This window comes from Thamnophis elegans, chromosome 6 (genome assembly GCF_009769535.1).
Source record: "Thamnophis elegans isolate rThaEle1 chromosome 6, rThaEle1.pri, whole genome shotgun sequence".
Taxonomy (NCBI): domain Eukaryota; kingdom Metazoa; phylum Chordata; class Lepidosauria; order Squamata; family Colubridae; genus Thamnophis; species Thamnophis elegans.
In genome coordinates, this window is record NC_045546.1 from 10,853,853 (window position 1) to 10,867,289 (window position 13,437).

The 13,437-nt window shown below is 43.1% G+C and overlaps 1 protein-coding gene across 1 annotated transcript in view; it reads left to right on the forward strand.

Moving 5' to 3' along the window:
* FAT3 (FAT atypical cadherin 3) overlaps positions 1 to 4,123 on the forward strand; it is a 417,794-nt gene extending 413,671 nt beyond the window's left edge. The window contains 2 exon segments of the mRNA XM_032219713.1: positions 1,011 to 1,046; positions 2,436 to 4,123. Of these exon segments, the coding sequence (XP_032075604.1) occupies positions 1,011 to 1,046; positions 2,436 to 3,058 (659 nt within the window). The 3' untranslated portion in view covers positions 3,059 to 4,123.
* The last annotated feature ends 9,314 nt before the right edge of the window (positions 4,124 to 13,437 follow it).

The window sequence follows — 13,437 nt, forward strand, 5'->3', positions numbered from 1 at the left end:
CCCCCACGGTAACCCTTGGCCTCCTGAAGAACCCACTTCCAATTCTCAAATATTTTCCTAGCTTTGATCTTCTCCGTACCAAGTGAGAAGATTAAGGAGATGACTTGAAATCAGCACCCGCATCTTTTAACGACTCCATAATCCCTTGTGGGGTGGAGTCTGGGTAACTGATTGGAGCTAGCAGAGTGTTTGAATGGCCCGATGACCTTCCTGTCCCCAGAACGGAGTTTTGTTCAGCAGATATATTCTCACTCTGCCCAGAGAGAGAAATACCTGCCCCTACCTAGGATCGAACTCACGTCCTCCTGATTGAGAGACAAGAGCTCTACCAAGGAGATGACTTGAAATGGGGGAACTTAAAGTCAAAGCTTTCTTTGCCCTACCATACAACCCTTTAGCCAGTTTCCCATTTTCCCAGGTGGAAAGATAGAGACGGGTTCTGTGCTCTGTGGTTCTGGTGGCCCAATTGACTGCCTTTTTTATTCTGTTCTGTTCAGGTTGTTATACCGTGCCCCTCACCGTGGTATCTGAGCGTACTTGGGCCCAGATTTGTTTGAACCGGCCCTGAACATGGTAGATTCTTAATTTTGTTTTCCTGTTTCACAGTGAGCAAGAAAGAAATACATCACAGTCTTTTTTTTTAAAACAAAAAAAGAGAGAGAGAAAAAAGTGCATTGACTTTTTGTCTTAAATCCAATGTCAGTTTTTGCATGTCTGCTTCAGATATAAATTAAAAGTCATCCATTTCTATCCATCGGTGTAAAACGCTGCTTCCATCTGTGCCTCCGTAGGTTTGATTAAGCGAAAAGCAGAATAACGTTTTTTAACCTTTCATTGAAGCATGGCTTAAAACGTACTTTCTAATCATATTTTACATCAGACGCATTAAAGAAGCACATATAGCATGGTGTTAAAGGCGTGTTGCGATGCTCTGTTTTTAACCTCCCTGGTTGCAGATTTGAGAATTTCCAGTGTTTCTTCTTTCTTCTTCTTCACTTTATATTTAACAGTTTCTGGTATGGATGAAGGACAGAACTGCAACAGAGGTGAATTTGCATCTGCTTGCCGTCAACGGTGCCTTGATGGGAGCTTCCAAATGCTACTAATACACTTTAATTGACCTCAGTGACTTGGGCTATTATGTTTTTATCTAGTTTGTGCATGTTACAGCATGTTACGAGATATGTTTTGCTCCTGCAGTAAACCACGGGAATGGTTTTCCTTTGATTTTCAGGGTTTTGCTAGTCCTTTTTTTTAAAAAAAATATTATTTTACTTTACTGCCTGTTACTTCGTGTGCCTGTGTAATTTTTTTCCCCCTTTTCCCAAGAACCTGGAAACGAACGCAACTGCGAGAGCATGTCGGCTTTTCTAATGTCTCTTGTTTTATCCACTTTTCTACCTAAATCGCCCGCATTTCCATGAGAAGTTTTAGACGTTCAGAAAGTTTGATTTCTCACTTCCTTTGCTTTGATTTTTTTTGTTTTAAAAAAAATCCCTTACTTTAGAGATGGCGGCGTTGTGTCACTTACTGCTGCGACGTGAGGTCGCTTCTCCTCCCTTGGGCCAAAGCATGCTTGGCTGATGTTTCACAGAAAACACCCCCCCCCCAAAAAAAATTAAGATGCATGCTGATTATTTGCTTAAGCAACTTCATTGCATAAGGCAGGGGTGTCAAACTCGCGGCCCGCGGGCCAGATCTGGCCCACAAAGTGCTTATATCTGGCTCATGGGACTATCCTGGAAACTGGGAAGGACTGGCCTATGGTGCCTCTGCCAGCAAAAACGGAGCTCGGGAGGGCCGCGGGAGGGCCCAGAGCTCTCTGCCAGCGAAAACATGCTCCCAAGCTCTGTTTTCGGCTGTGACGGCCTCCTGGAACACTCTGCTAGGGAAATCGGAGCTCGGGAGGGCCGCGGGAGGGCCCAGAGCTCTCTGCCAGTGAAAACGTGCTCCCAAACTCTGTTTTCGGCTGTGACGGCCTCCTGGAACACTCTGCTAGGGAAATTGGAGCTCGGGAGGGCCCAGAGCTCTCTGCCAGCGAAAACGTGCTCCCAAGCTCTGTTTTTGGCTGTGACGGCCTCCTGAAACACTCTGCTAGGGAAATCGGAGCTCGGGAGGGCCGCGTGCCCTCCTGAGCTCCGATTTCCCTAGCAGAGTGTTCCAGGAGGCCGTCACAGCCGAAAACAGAGCTTGGGAGCACGTTTTCGCTGGCAGAGAGCTCTGGCCACCACAGGCACCCCCAACACAAGTGATGTCAAGCTAGCCATGCCCCGCCCCCCAGGTCAAACACAACCCTGATGCGACCCTTGATGAAATCGAGTTTGACACCCCTGGCATTAGGTCTCCTATGCATGTGGGACTTGTTGCATTTCCCTTAAAGACGACTCCGTGTTCTCTTTTCTTTTTCCTAACGTGGCGTTTGCTTCCCTCTACAGCTTATCACTGGGACACTTCTGACTGGATGCCGAGCGCGCGTTTATCTGACATTGAGGAGGTGCCCCACTACGAGGCGGCCGATGGCAGCACAGCTCACCACGGCAGCACCAGGGAGCTGGAGACGGATTACTACCTTGGTGGTTACGATATTGATAGTGACTACCCTCCACCGCATGAGGAGGAGTTTTTAAACCAAGATCAATTGCCCCCTCCCCTCCCAGAGGATTACCCAGACCACTATGAAGCCCTCCCGCCCTCCCAGCCAATCTCCATGGCCAGCACACTGAGCCCAGATTGCCAGAGGCGGCCGCAGTTTCACCCGAGCCAATACCTCCCTCCTCACCAGTTCCCCAACGAGATGGACAACGGTGGGTCTCAGACTGGGAACGAATTTAGTACTTTTGGCGTTGGCCCGGGACCAAATACAGGCAACAGCATGGCCAAGAAACCCTTGGCTTTACACAATTCTCTGGACGCATCCTCGTCCGATGTTTCAATGGGGTGTGGTTTTGATGATTCTGAGATTGCCATGAGTGACTATGAAAGCATCGAGGACTTCTCTCTGGATCACCATCAGATTCACATTCCTTTTGTGGAGATCCATCAGCAGACTCAAGTGTGAAGGAGCTCTTTTCATTGGACTTTGTTGCTGTCATTTGGGTCCCGTTCATAGCCTAACTCAACAACTCTTCTCTTTTTGCGTCATAAGTGTTCTACATCGGGGACGGGGTTGAGATCCAACCATTTTCAGCCCGCCAAGGAGATGGATGTGGTGCATGCACATAACAGGGTGAAAACTGCAGGTTGTCTCGGAAAACCCAAGGTCATCCATTCATTAGTCTTTGGAGTTAGCATTACCCGCTTGTTGCCAAAAGAAAGATGACCTGGCGGAAAAATGGTTTGATGGCAGACTGAGCCTTCCCCTTTGCAGCCTTGCGTTCTAAACCATTTTAAACCCTGGACCAGTTAAATCAATAAAGGAAAGGATAGCTGGTAATTTCCCTCCCTAAAACCTTTTTAAATCAGTTCGTTCAGAGTTCATTAAATGTCATATTTCTACATTGCCTCTTATGTTGGCTGATTGCGTTGAAGGCACTCACTCATCAACACAGCGTTAAGCCAATCTTCCTCAGCTTGATACTTTTCCCGAGAGTATTAAGCAACACTTCCCATAATTGCTAATCGGCATGCTTCTCGATCATTCAGTCTACGGATAATGGGAGTTGTAGTCCAAGACACCAAGAGGACGTCCAATCAGGAGTGGTTCCAACTCGTGCTTATTGCTCTAACACTAAAAGAAACAGGGAATTTAAGAGTTAATTTGGCCATCATGATGAGTCAAGTGGTGGGTATTAACATGCCCCCTTAATCCAACAATGTATGCCACTGAGCCATCAGCACTGGCTCTTGTATAAACAGCGGACTGTCAACCTGGAATTTAACACCTGGCTGACCTTGATTCAGGGTTAATGCTGCAGCCTTGAGTGGGTCAGGAGTAGAAAAATGGAATGGCCCTGATGGATGCGTTGGTTGCTTATTTATTTATTTATTCGTTGGGTTCCCTGTCCTCTTCTGACCCTCGATTCTTAGGACACATCAACAGCAATGTGGGGTTTTTTCCCCCATTCATCTTTAAATGCCATTTACCCTATAGTTCAGTGGTGAAATTCACATTTTTTTTACTACCAGTTCTGTGGGCGTGGTAGGGGAAGGATACTGCAAAATCCCCTTTCCCTCCCCACTCCTGGGGGAAGGATATTGCAAAATCCCCCTTCCCTCCCCACTCCTGGGGGAAGGATATTGCAAAATCCCCATTTCCTCCCCACTCCTGGGGGAAGGATACTGCAAAATCTCCATTCCAACTCCACCCCGGAGCCAGGCAGAGATGGTATTTGCCGGTTGTGTGAACTACTCAAAATTTCCGCTACCGGTTCTCCAGAACCTGTCAGAACCTGCTGAATTTCACCCCTGCTATAGTCGGTAATGACTAGCTGAATAATATCCACAGGTACACCTTTACCTTTTACCTTTAAATACCTTTAAAATACATGTTTAAAGAGAGTGCCATTGTAGCTGTTGACTCCATCGCCACCAGGTATTTTAGAAGCGGTTGCGGGGGGGGGGGAAGAAACCCCAGCCATATGATCTTTTTCCCATGTTTTGAACACGGTTGCCACATTCCTTGTCTCCCTGGAATTCAGTCTTTCTATCTTGCATGGAAGAAAATGCCAGGAGAAGCCAGCTTACCAGCAACTGAAATGGGGAAAAAAATGAATGATTACTGGTGAAAGGGAATTATGGTTTAGGGATGTCCCCGCAGGTCTTTCGTGGGATTGGTCTGCGGGGGTGGGAGGAGGGGGGGTCAGACAAAGTCAAGGTGGGGGCTGCAACCATGTAACTTAAGGCTCATTCATTTTTTGTGTGTTTGTGTGTGTTGCACATAACGACACATGAAAGGTGTAGCTTTGATCACCTCACAACAGGTTGCCTTCTTGACTTTCGCATACTACACATCCCCTTTGCAACACACCCGTTTCTCAACCGTATCTTGTTCGTTGAATGAGTGCTTCCATCCCAACAGATAGATTTCCTAAAGATTCTCTACCCCAAGTGACAAATTTTATTTTTACTTGGCTTGATAAATTAAATACTTCTGGTGTCCTCACGCTAATCCTCACTCTTACTTCAGCCTCGGAGGATACCGATTAATAGATCATATCAAGCCAAGTGTTTCAATCAAATGCCTCGCAATAAACAAGGGGAGCAACTTTATTTTACAAAGGTTATCTAAATTTTACTTTGGAAGTTGAAGGAATCTGTTGATGACAACTCCCGTTGTAAGTCTAAATTTTACGTTGGGAATTGAACGAATCTGTTGTTTACAACTCCCGTTTCAGGCTATAAGAATATTGTAACTAAGGGTTATGTTAATAAGAAATGGTCTGGTTAGAAAAACGTATGTAAAAAATTATTTTTCAAGCCAAGACAGTACACGGCCGGTATGAATATTCTGAATAGTACAAACTTTAACATGTGCTTCCTGTTCAGTTATTTTTTCCCCCCCTTTTGGCCTTCGCTTTCAAATATGGCAGACATTCTTTTATAATGCATTTATAAAATGATGGTTTTTGTTAACCCTTCTCAGCCTTTCGAAATATTTTGGGATGAAGGAAACATGGTACTTGAACCTTGTGTGTGTAATGTGTGAAAATGAATTAGCTTAGTCAACAGAGAAACTAGCTGATATGTGGGTTGACCACCTCATGACCATGAATGAATGTGTGTGTGTGTGTATCTGTGCGCACACACATACATAGACACACAGAAGAGTTGACATAATCAACATCTCCTCCGACTGATCGTGCTCATAGCCATTATATATACATTGGGGTTGCTTTGAATGGATACCAAAGTTACTACACATTTGAATTCTGGACTATTGTTCGGTTGCACTTAATTTGTCCCGCACATAAACAAACACAAGTTATTATGAAGAAATTCTTCCTGACTTTTAAAAAGAATGTTCAAATAAGGCTCTCTTTTTTGGGGGGGGGGACATTTACTACTATAACTGAACTTAAGTGAGATACCTTTTCCCGTACTTTCTAATAGTCTTCCATTAAGAAATAAATAAAAATAAACTGAAACCCTTTGGTAGTTCTAAGTAAGGGACATTTCTCACCCTTCTCCTGGATATCTTTGCATGCGTGTTCTAGAAAACCCCTAAATGTTAGGCTCTTCTTGTCTTTCCAGATCCTATGCAGTCATCACTTCTTCCTTTCCCCACCTCTCTTCTAGCAGCTGGCTGCTCACTGTCCCACTTATTCCAGAGCATAATCTGCGTTGCTGACTAATCTCAGAATGAATTGCCCATGTATACATTCCACTGTGTGTGTATGTTCAGATTCTCCTGTAATCTGCTATTAAATTATAGCTTCGCCATAGGTAAAAACATTCTAGACAAGCGAGCTAAATGCATTGGCCAGGTGCTTCTAAGCCCCCGCAGTTCAGCACAATTAGTAGGCATGCACACTTACTCTGCCGGCGTGATAGTCTTTCTTGTTTTCCCCTTACTTTCTTTTACCATGAATCACCCTGATTTTTCCTCTCTTTATCCCAATCTCAACTCATCTGTCAATCGGTGTTGATGACATTGGGGAAAAAAGATTAGTAGTAAGTAAGCCGTAGATGATTAAATGGCATTGAAGCCAACTGGAGCTTCAGGCCGTCTTCGCTCAGCCTCTCTACACGTAGATAATTACCACCGATTCAGTGATTCAAAGATGGGGAAATTCGTGTTTCTGATTGCCCCTATACATAAATCAGTTCGGCATATCATAAAGTGGGACGGTTTGAAAAGACCCGTGTGAACCATTTTATTTTTTCAGTAGGATGCTTCTCGGGGAATACATATTGGGTGTAATTTGGAAGAGATTTAAGAAAAATATCTCTCTTCCCCAACAACCATCAGAAACGGGGCATTTCAGAACTATCTAACGCTGAATAATGTGTAGTTGGTGAGTTAAGTAGATGGGGGGGAGGGTTTCCAGGAAATTAAAGATGGCAGCTTTGAGTCTCGTAGAAGCATCCGCCATCTTGAATTTTCTTGATGTCCTTAGGCTCTACTGCCCCCTCCCACCCCCATGAGCAGCTCCGTTGCTTTTGATACGACTCAGGTTTTGTTCTATGCAAAAGGCTATTATTCACCCTACTACACCAAGATGGCAGGCTGAAGTTCACAAGAATAAGTGTTTTCCTAAAAATAATAATAATTCCGCATGATAAAGCTGCACCTCAAGCCGAAAGGTCCAGGCCTCAGCATTTTCTCTTTGCTTCCTATTTACGAGATGGTAAGAATGTCTATGTCATGAGAGCCATATCACACTTGAAGTAGTATTGTCCAGGGCCAGCATATTATTAATTATGTAAATACTTGGTACACAGGTAGGACCCATCATGGCAATTGCATACAAAATGAGGAAAACTCTTTTTGACTTCCACATTCTAATCTTGATAACAAAGTGATTTAATATTAATTTACAGCTTTTGTTGTTGGTCTTTTACAAGCTAAAGGCAGTGATGAGATTCAAGTAATTTAACAACCGGTTCTCTGTCCTAATGACCAGCTGAGTAGGCGGGGCTCGATGGTCATGTGATGGGGTGGGCATGGCCAACTCAACGTCACTCACGTCGATGGGTGCTTCGCCTTAGCTGTTACAATGTAGTAAGAGGCAGTTTCTGTAAGCAGGGCAATAAAGATTAGGCTAGAAACAACACCAGAATGTTTCCTTCCTGCCTCCCTTACAGGATTAGCCCTGTAAAGTGGGAAAGAAGAAAAGGAAACTTCTTCCAACAACTGGTTCTCCAAACTGCTTAGAAAGTTAACAACTGGCTCTCCCAAATAGGTGCGAACCGGCTGAATCCCACCACTGGCTAAAGATAAATAATTTCAATATTGCTCCAGAGAACAGAAATCGTTCCAAAATTTTGATGGGCCGTTTTAGCTGAATTGCATCTTCCAAGTTCATTCCATATCATTGGGAGTGGGAAAAGATTTGTTCACGATTATGCAAACATTGGATTTTGGCTGCTTCCTTTCTTTGCTCATTGCATCTCTCCAGTAGTAAAACCCATAGTAAGTTTATCCACGAGAGATCATTATTTCAAGGCTATGCACCAAACAGAAGAGCACTAGACTTTTTTTTCCCATTTAGAGAGAAAAGGAGAGGCAGTGGGATGTAAGTAACTTAGATTGTTTCATCTTTTTTTTTTTAAAGAGCAATAATTTACAAATGTATTACAGGCCATAACCAAACTTCACCACTGGCAGTGTTAAGAGAATAATTGAACTGGATCGTGGGAATTCAAGGCCTCACTTAACATAGCTTAAGCATATCATTGAATTCTTTACCAGAACAATTTTTCAAACCCAGGATAACTGCTTTTTCAGGAAGTTTATTTGGGGGGCAAAAATAAATAAATCTTAAGTTCTCCTTGAAGCACTGTATAAGAAAAGATAATTGTGTGTAAATTTTACCTGTTTGCAAGCAGGCTGGTTTGTAAAAGATGTACGTTTTTGGTGTTAAAAAGTTTATAAAATAATGTATATAATAATTTTGAAATTACTGGGCTTTTGTAGATATTCAATGCCAATCAGGTTGCTTTTCATTTTGGTTACTTGTGTTCCTTTGTGTAAAGTCATCCGTATCAGGTTCATCACATAAAACATTTCTTATAAAACTAAAAACACTCTTTAAGTTGCTGAAGGAGATTTCAATTTTCGTTTGGATCAGCTCTTTTTTTGGTTAACTTCTCTTTCCATGAAACTGCTTCCTAGTTGTTGTTTTTAATGGTGTTTTTTTTTTTTGTGCAAATGCAATCACATTTTCTAATGACATTTCTGTTGGCATTTTTTAAAAAAAAGTTTTCTCCCATGATTTCACCCTGTAACAAACTTTATGCAAAAGGGAAGATGATCTCCGGAAATGAAATGGATCTCGTCCCCTGTTGCCTAACGCATCAGTTGTTCATTTTCCTGTTGGCAGTATTGTCTTGTTATTTTGCTATTAAAAAAAGGAAAAACAAAAGAAACAAAAAAGTGTATAGGTTTGTAACTGCCCAAATTTGCTTAAGTTGGTCGTTAAAACCAGTTTTCAATTAAAAACACAGGGTTTTTGCTGATTCTTCCTTCCTTTCTTGGAGGCAAATTTCTACTTTATAGTACAGGTCTCAACTACAACGGACACCAAAATTTCCACTGCTCAGCAAAACAGTTAAGTGATTTTTTTCCCCATTTTATGACCTCCCTTGCCAAGTTGTTAAGTGAATCACCGCAGTTAAGTTACTAACAGTGTTCTTCATTGAATCTGGCTTCCCTATTGACTTGGCTTGCCCAAAAGTCACCAATGGTGATCACATGACTCAGAGGTGGTATTCGGCAGGTTCTAACCAGTTCTGGAGAACCGGTAGCGGACATTTTGAGTAGTTCGGACAAAGGTGGGTTCCTATCGGTTCGGCCGAGTAGGTAGTAACAAGGCCTGTCACGCCCCCGACCCCCTTCTATCGTCATCGTCTCCATCTTGATTTTCAGTTCTACGCATGCGCAGAACAATCTTCATTGCAAAAAAAGTATTTTTTCCCTTTTCTAATGTGTGCATGCGCAGACCCTTTTTGGAGCAAATGCGCAAGTGCGCAGAGCATTTTTTGCACACTGAGCCAGCAGTAATGCTGACAGCAACCCACTCCCTGAGTTCAAAGAACCGATAAATACCACCTCTGACTGGCCTCGCCCCCATCTATTCTCTGCCTCCCGAGTCTCAGCTGATCAGGAGGGAATGGGGATTTTGCAGTATCCTTCCCTTGCCATACCCACCAAGCCACGCCCCCAGAACTGGTAGTAAAAAAAATTGAATCTCACCACTGACATGGTCCTGGGACATACTACAACTGTCATAAATACGTACTGGTTGCCAACATCTTAATTTTGATCATGTGACCATGGGGATACTGCAATGGTCGTAAGTTGAAAAGTGGTCATAAATCACTTTTCCCAATGCTCTTGTAACCTTGAACAGCCACTAAACAAACAGTTGTAAATCAAAGACTACCTGTAAAAGAACAGAAAAGTTGATGTTTCTTGTCATTTTAGTTTCCAAGTTTTTGGAGGTGTCTTCGGTGCCCTCAGCTTTTCACTCAAGTTCTAGTATCATTCTGATGAATGGGAAGAAAGAAAAAAGGCACGGAGCTCTTGAGAGTTGATGATCTCAAAATAATTTGAGATCGTCACATCTTATTTAAACGAGTAGTGTGGTGGCCTAGAGGGGGAGCTCTTGCCTCACAATCGGGAGACTCTGGGTTCAATCCTAGGTAGAGACAGATATTTCTCTCTCTCTGGGCACACTGGGAATATCTGCTGAACAAAACTCCACATTAGCAACAGGAAAGGCATCTGGCCATTCAAACACTCTAATGAGCCGAGGTGGCGCAGTGGTTAAATGCAGCACTGCAGGCTACTTCAGCTGACTGCAGTTTGGCTGTTCAAATCTCACCAGCTCAAGGTTGACTCAGCCTTCCATCCTTCCGAGGTGGGTAAAATGAGGACCCGGATTGTGGGGGCCATATGCTGACTCTGTAAACTGCTTAGAGAGGGCTGAAAGCCCTATGAAGCGGTATATAAATCTAACTGCTATCGCTATTGCTGTTGCTAGCTCCATTCAGTTTCACAGACTCTACCCCGTAAGGGATTATGGGGTCACGAAAAGAGAGAAGAGGATGAGGATGACATCTCATTATAGATACCACTTAATCCACATGGGCAATATAAACTCAAAATTATATGGTAATCTTAAAATGTTTTGGACAAGCATGTTGGTGGCAAAGACTTGCCGATTTGAAGACTCATTAAATTCAGTCCCGTTCCAAACTTGGATGGGAAATTACTTTCAAATCCCAAGGTTATTAGCAGAACTCAGAAATTCACATTTTGCAGCAGCTAGCAGGAAACAATTTCAATAACACTTTGACCACGAAATGTAAGGGAACAATATTCAGGAGCCAAGATTGACAAGATATTTATTTCAGTATTCTGCCTAAACAAAAATATCAGGAAGCGGTAATATAAACCCTACAGCCAGTCCAAAACATTCATTCAATGACTGTTCAAAATAAGAAGAAAGTGATTTTCAATCAATCCTCGCCTTTATGATTATTTCAGCATCCCACAGTGATTTAGCACTTGGCAACCAAAATATGATGGTTGACATGTCCTGAGGTCATGTGATCACCATTGGATGTCTTCCCAGCTGGCTTCCAACAAGCAAAGTCAATGGGAGAAGGTGGATTTGCTTAACAACTCTGATTCACATTAACATCTGTAGGATTCACTTAACAACCATATCATAGAATTAGGCATGACTAACCTAATAACAATGCTCGCTTAGCAACAGCCATTCTGGTCCCAGTTGTCATAAATTGAGACCTACCTCTTCTCACCACCATTTTTAGTTTTAAAAATATTTAGAATTCAAGAGTATCTTGAGAACTACAGATTCTACACTCCTCACTTCTAAGTTCTGTCTCCTTAATAACAAAAGTCCTTTTAAACCCATTGGCACAAAACAGGTTGCACTATATCCATGATGGCGAGCCTGTGGCACGCAGAGCCTTCTCTGTGGGCACGCCAGCCATCGCCCCAGCCCCACTCCCCATGCGTGCACGCCTCCTGCCGGCCAGCTGGTCTCTGGGTCTCTGCCGTGCATGCGTGGGGGGCGCGGTGCATACAGAGGACCCCTGCGTGCAAGTGCAGGGGAGTGGGGTGCATGCATGGGGGCACTTGCATTGCATTTTGGGGTTTCATGAGCATGCACACACAAACACACATAGAGTCCCCCGTTTTGGGCCTGGAAGGCCTCCTGCATTAGCCTGGAAGCCAAAAATGGGCGGGAGCAGGGCGCATGCTCAGGAGGGATGCTCGCATTGCATTTTGGGGTTGTGCGCGTGCACTTTGGGCACTCGGCATCACTGCACTAAATATTGCATAAGCAAGATCTAATACCCAATTTAAATCGTCTTTCTGTTGCACAATAGTGGCCTTCTATTATTTCTGTGGCTGTTCATGCAGTCAATACACTACCTTCAATCGGAAGCACTTTTGTTCATAATAAAATAGCTGTCAGCATTCCAAATATCATGCAGAATTAAATCAGAGTCGAAGGCAAAACTATGCTTAAAGTTCCAATTTAACAAGGCAGGCATGTTGGCATCGTGCTGTGGGATTCCAATTCTGGAAGTTACATCAGAATCCCACCCAGTTAAAAGTTCATGATCTTGTCCCCACACCCACAGTCCATCACATGGTCCAATCTTCTTTTTCCACGCTGGCGTCTCCACCCAGCTGCTTCCGGTCAGGTGTGAAAGTGCGGAGACAAAGGATGACCTTGGCTTCTAGTAAAGAATGAAAATAATACATTCCACAATTCTACTCCTTCTATTCCCCCCTCCCATCGACTATACTAAAAAGAAACAGCATAATGAAATAAGAGAAATTGTGGCAGGCCAAAATTCTAAAAGGAATATAATTGCAGGCCTGACAATACCACTATTGGTGCGTGTAGTTGTTTTTTAGGATGTTATTTTCTTATTTAGGATGCGTTTTTTTCTTTTTCTTTTTGTTATTCGGGTTTAACAGGCCAAAGAAAATAATAGAACAGAGATATTTTGCAAACAATAGTGCACGGGGCTGAATAGACCAGTGTCCATGAAAATGTGTTTGAATGAAAGCATCTTGCCAACAAAAAAACAAAAATTGTAAACATTGCTAATTTGAAAATCCACATTGTACCATAAGCCAAACGAATGCCTTTATAAAAATGCATCTGGACTAAACTCTTTCTCAGAGGCACAGATCTTGTCTCATTAACTGTTTTGCAAAAGAGCTGAATCTCTCTCCCGCCTTTTCAGTATGAAATATAGAAAAGACTATTTATATATTGAAACTTCTAAAAGAATATTTCCCAGCCTTCTGTTAAGGATCGGCCTTGCCGATTCTGATTTTTCAGCACTGTCAGGCCTTGCTGTAGATTTTAAGATAAAAGGAACACCAGCAGACTTCAAACATTGCTGATTCCCTCACCGCTGAACATGATTAAAAACAGCATTGTGCCTTCGCAACATCGCCCCCCCCCTTTCCCTTTTGTAAGCGTGAGCAACCTCACAACTTGTATACAATAGCAGAGTTGGAAGGGACCTTGGAGGTCTTCTAGTCCAACCCCCTGCCTAGGCAGGAAACTCTATACCATTTCAGACAAATGGCTATCCAACATCTTAAAAACTTCCAGTGTTGGGATATTCACAACTTCTGGAGGCAAGCTGTTCCACTGATTAATTGTTCTAAGTGTCAGGAATTTTCTCCTGAGTTCTAGGTTGTTTCTCTCCGTGATTATTTTCCACCCATTTCTTCTTGTCCTACCTTCAGGTGCTTTGGAGAATAGCTTGACTCCTCCT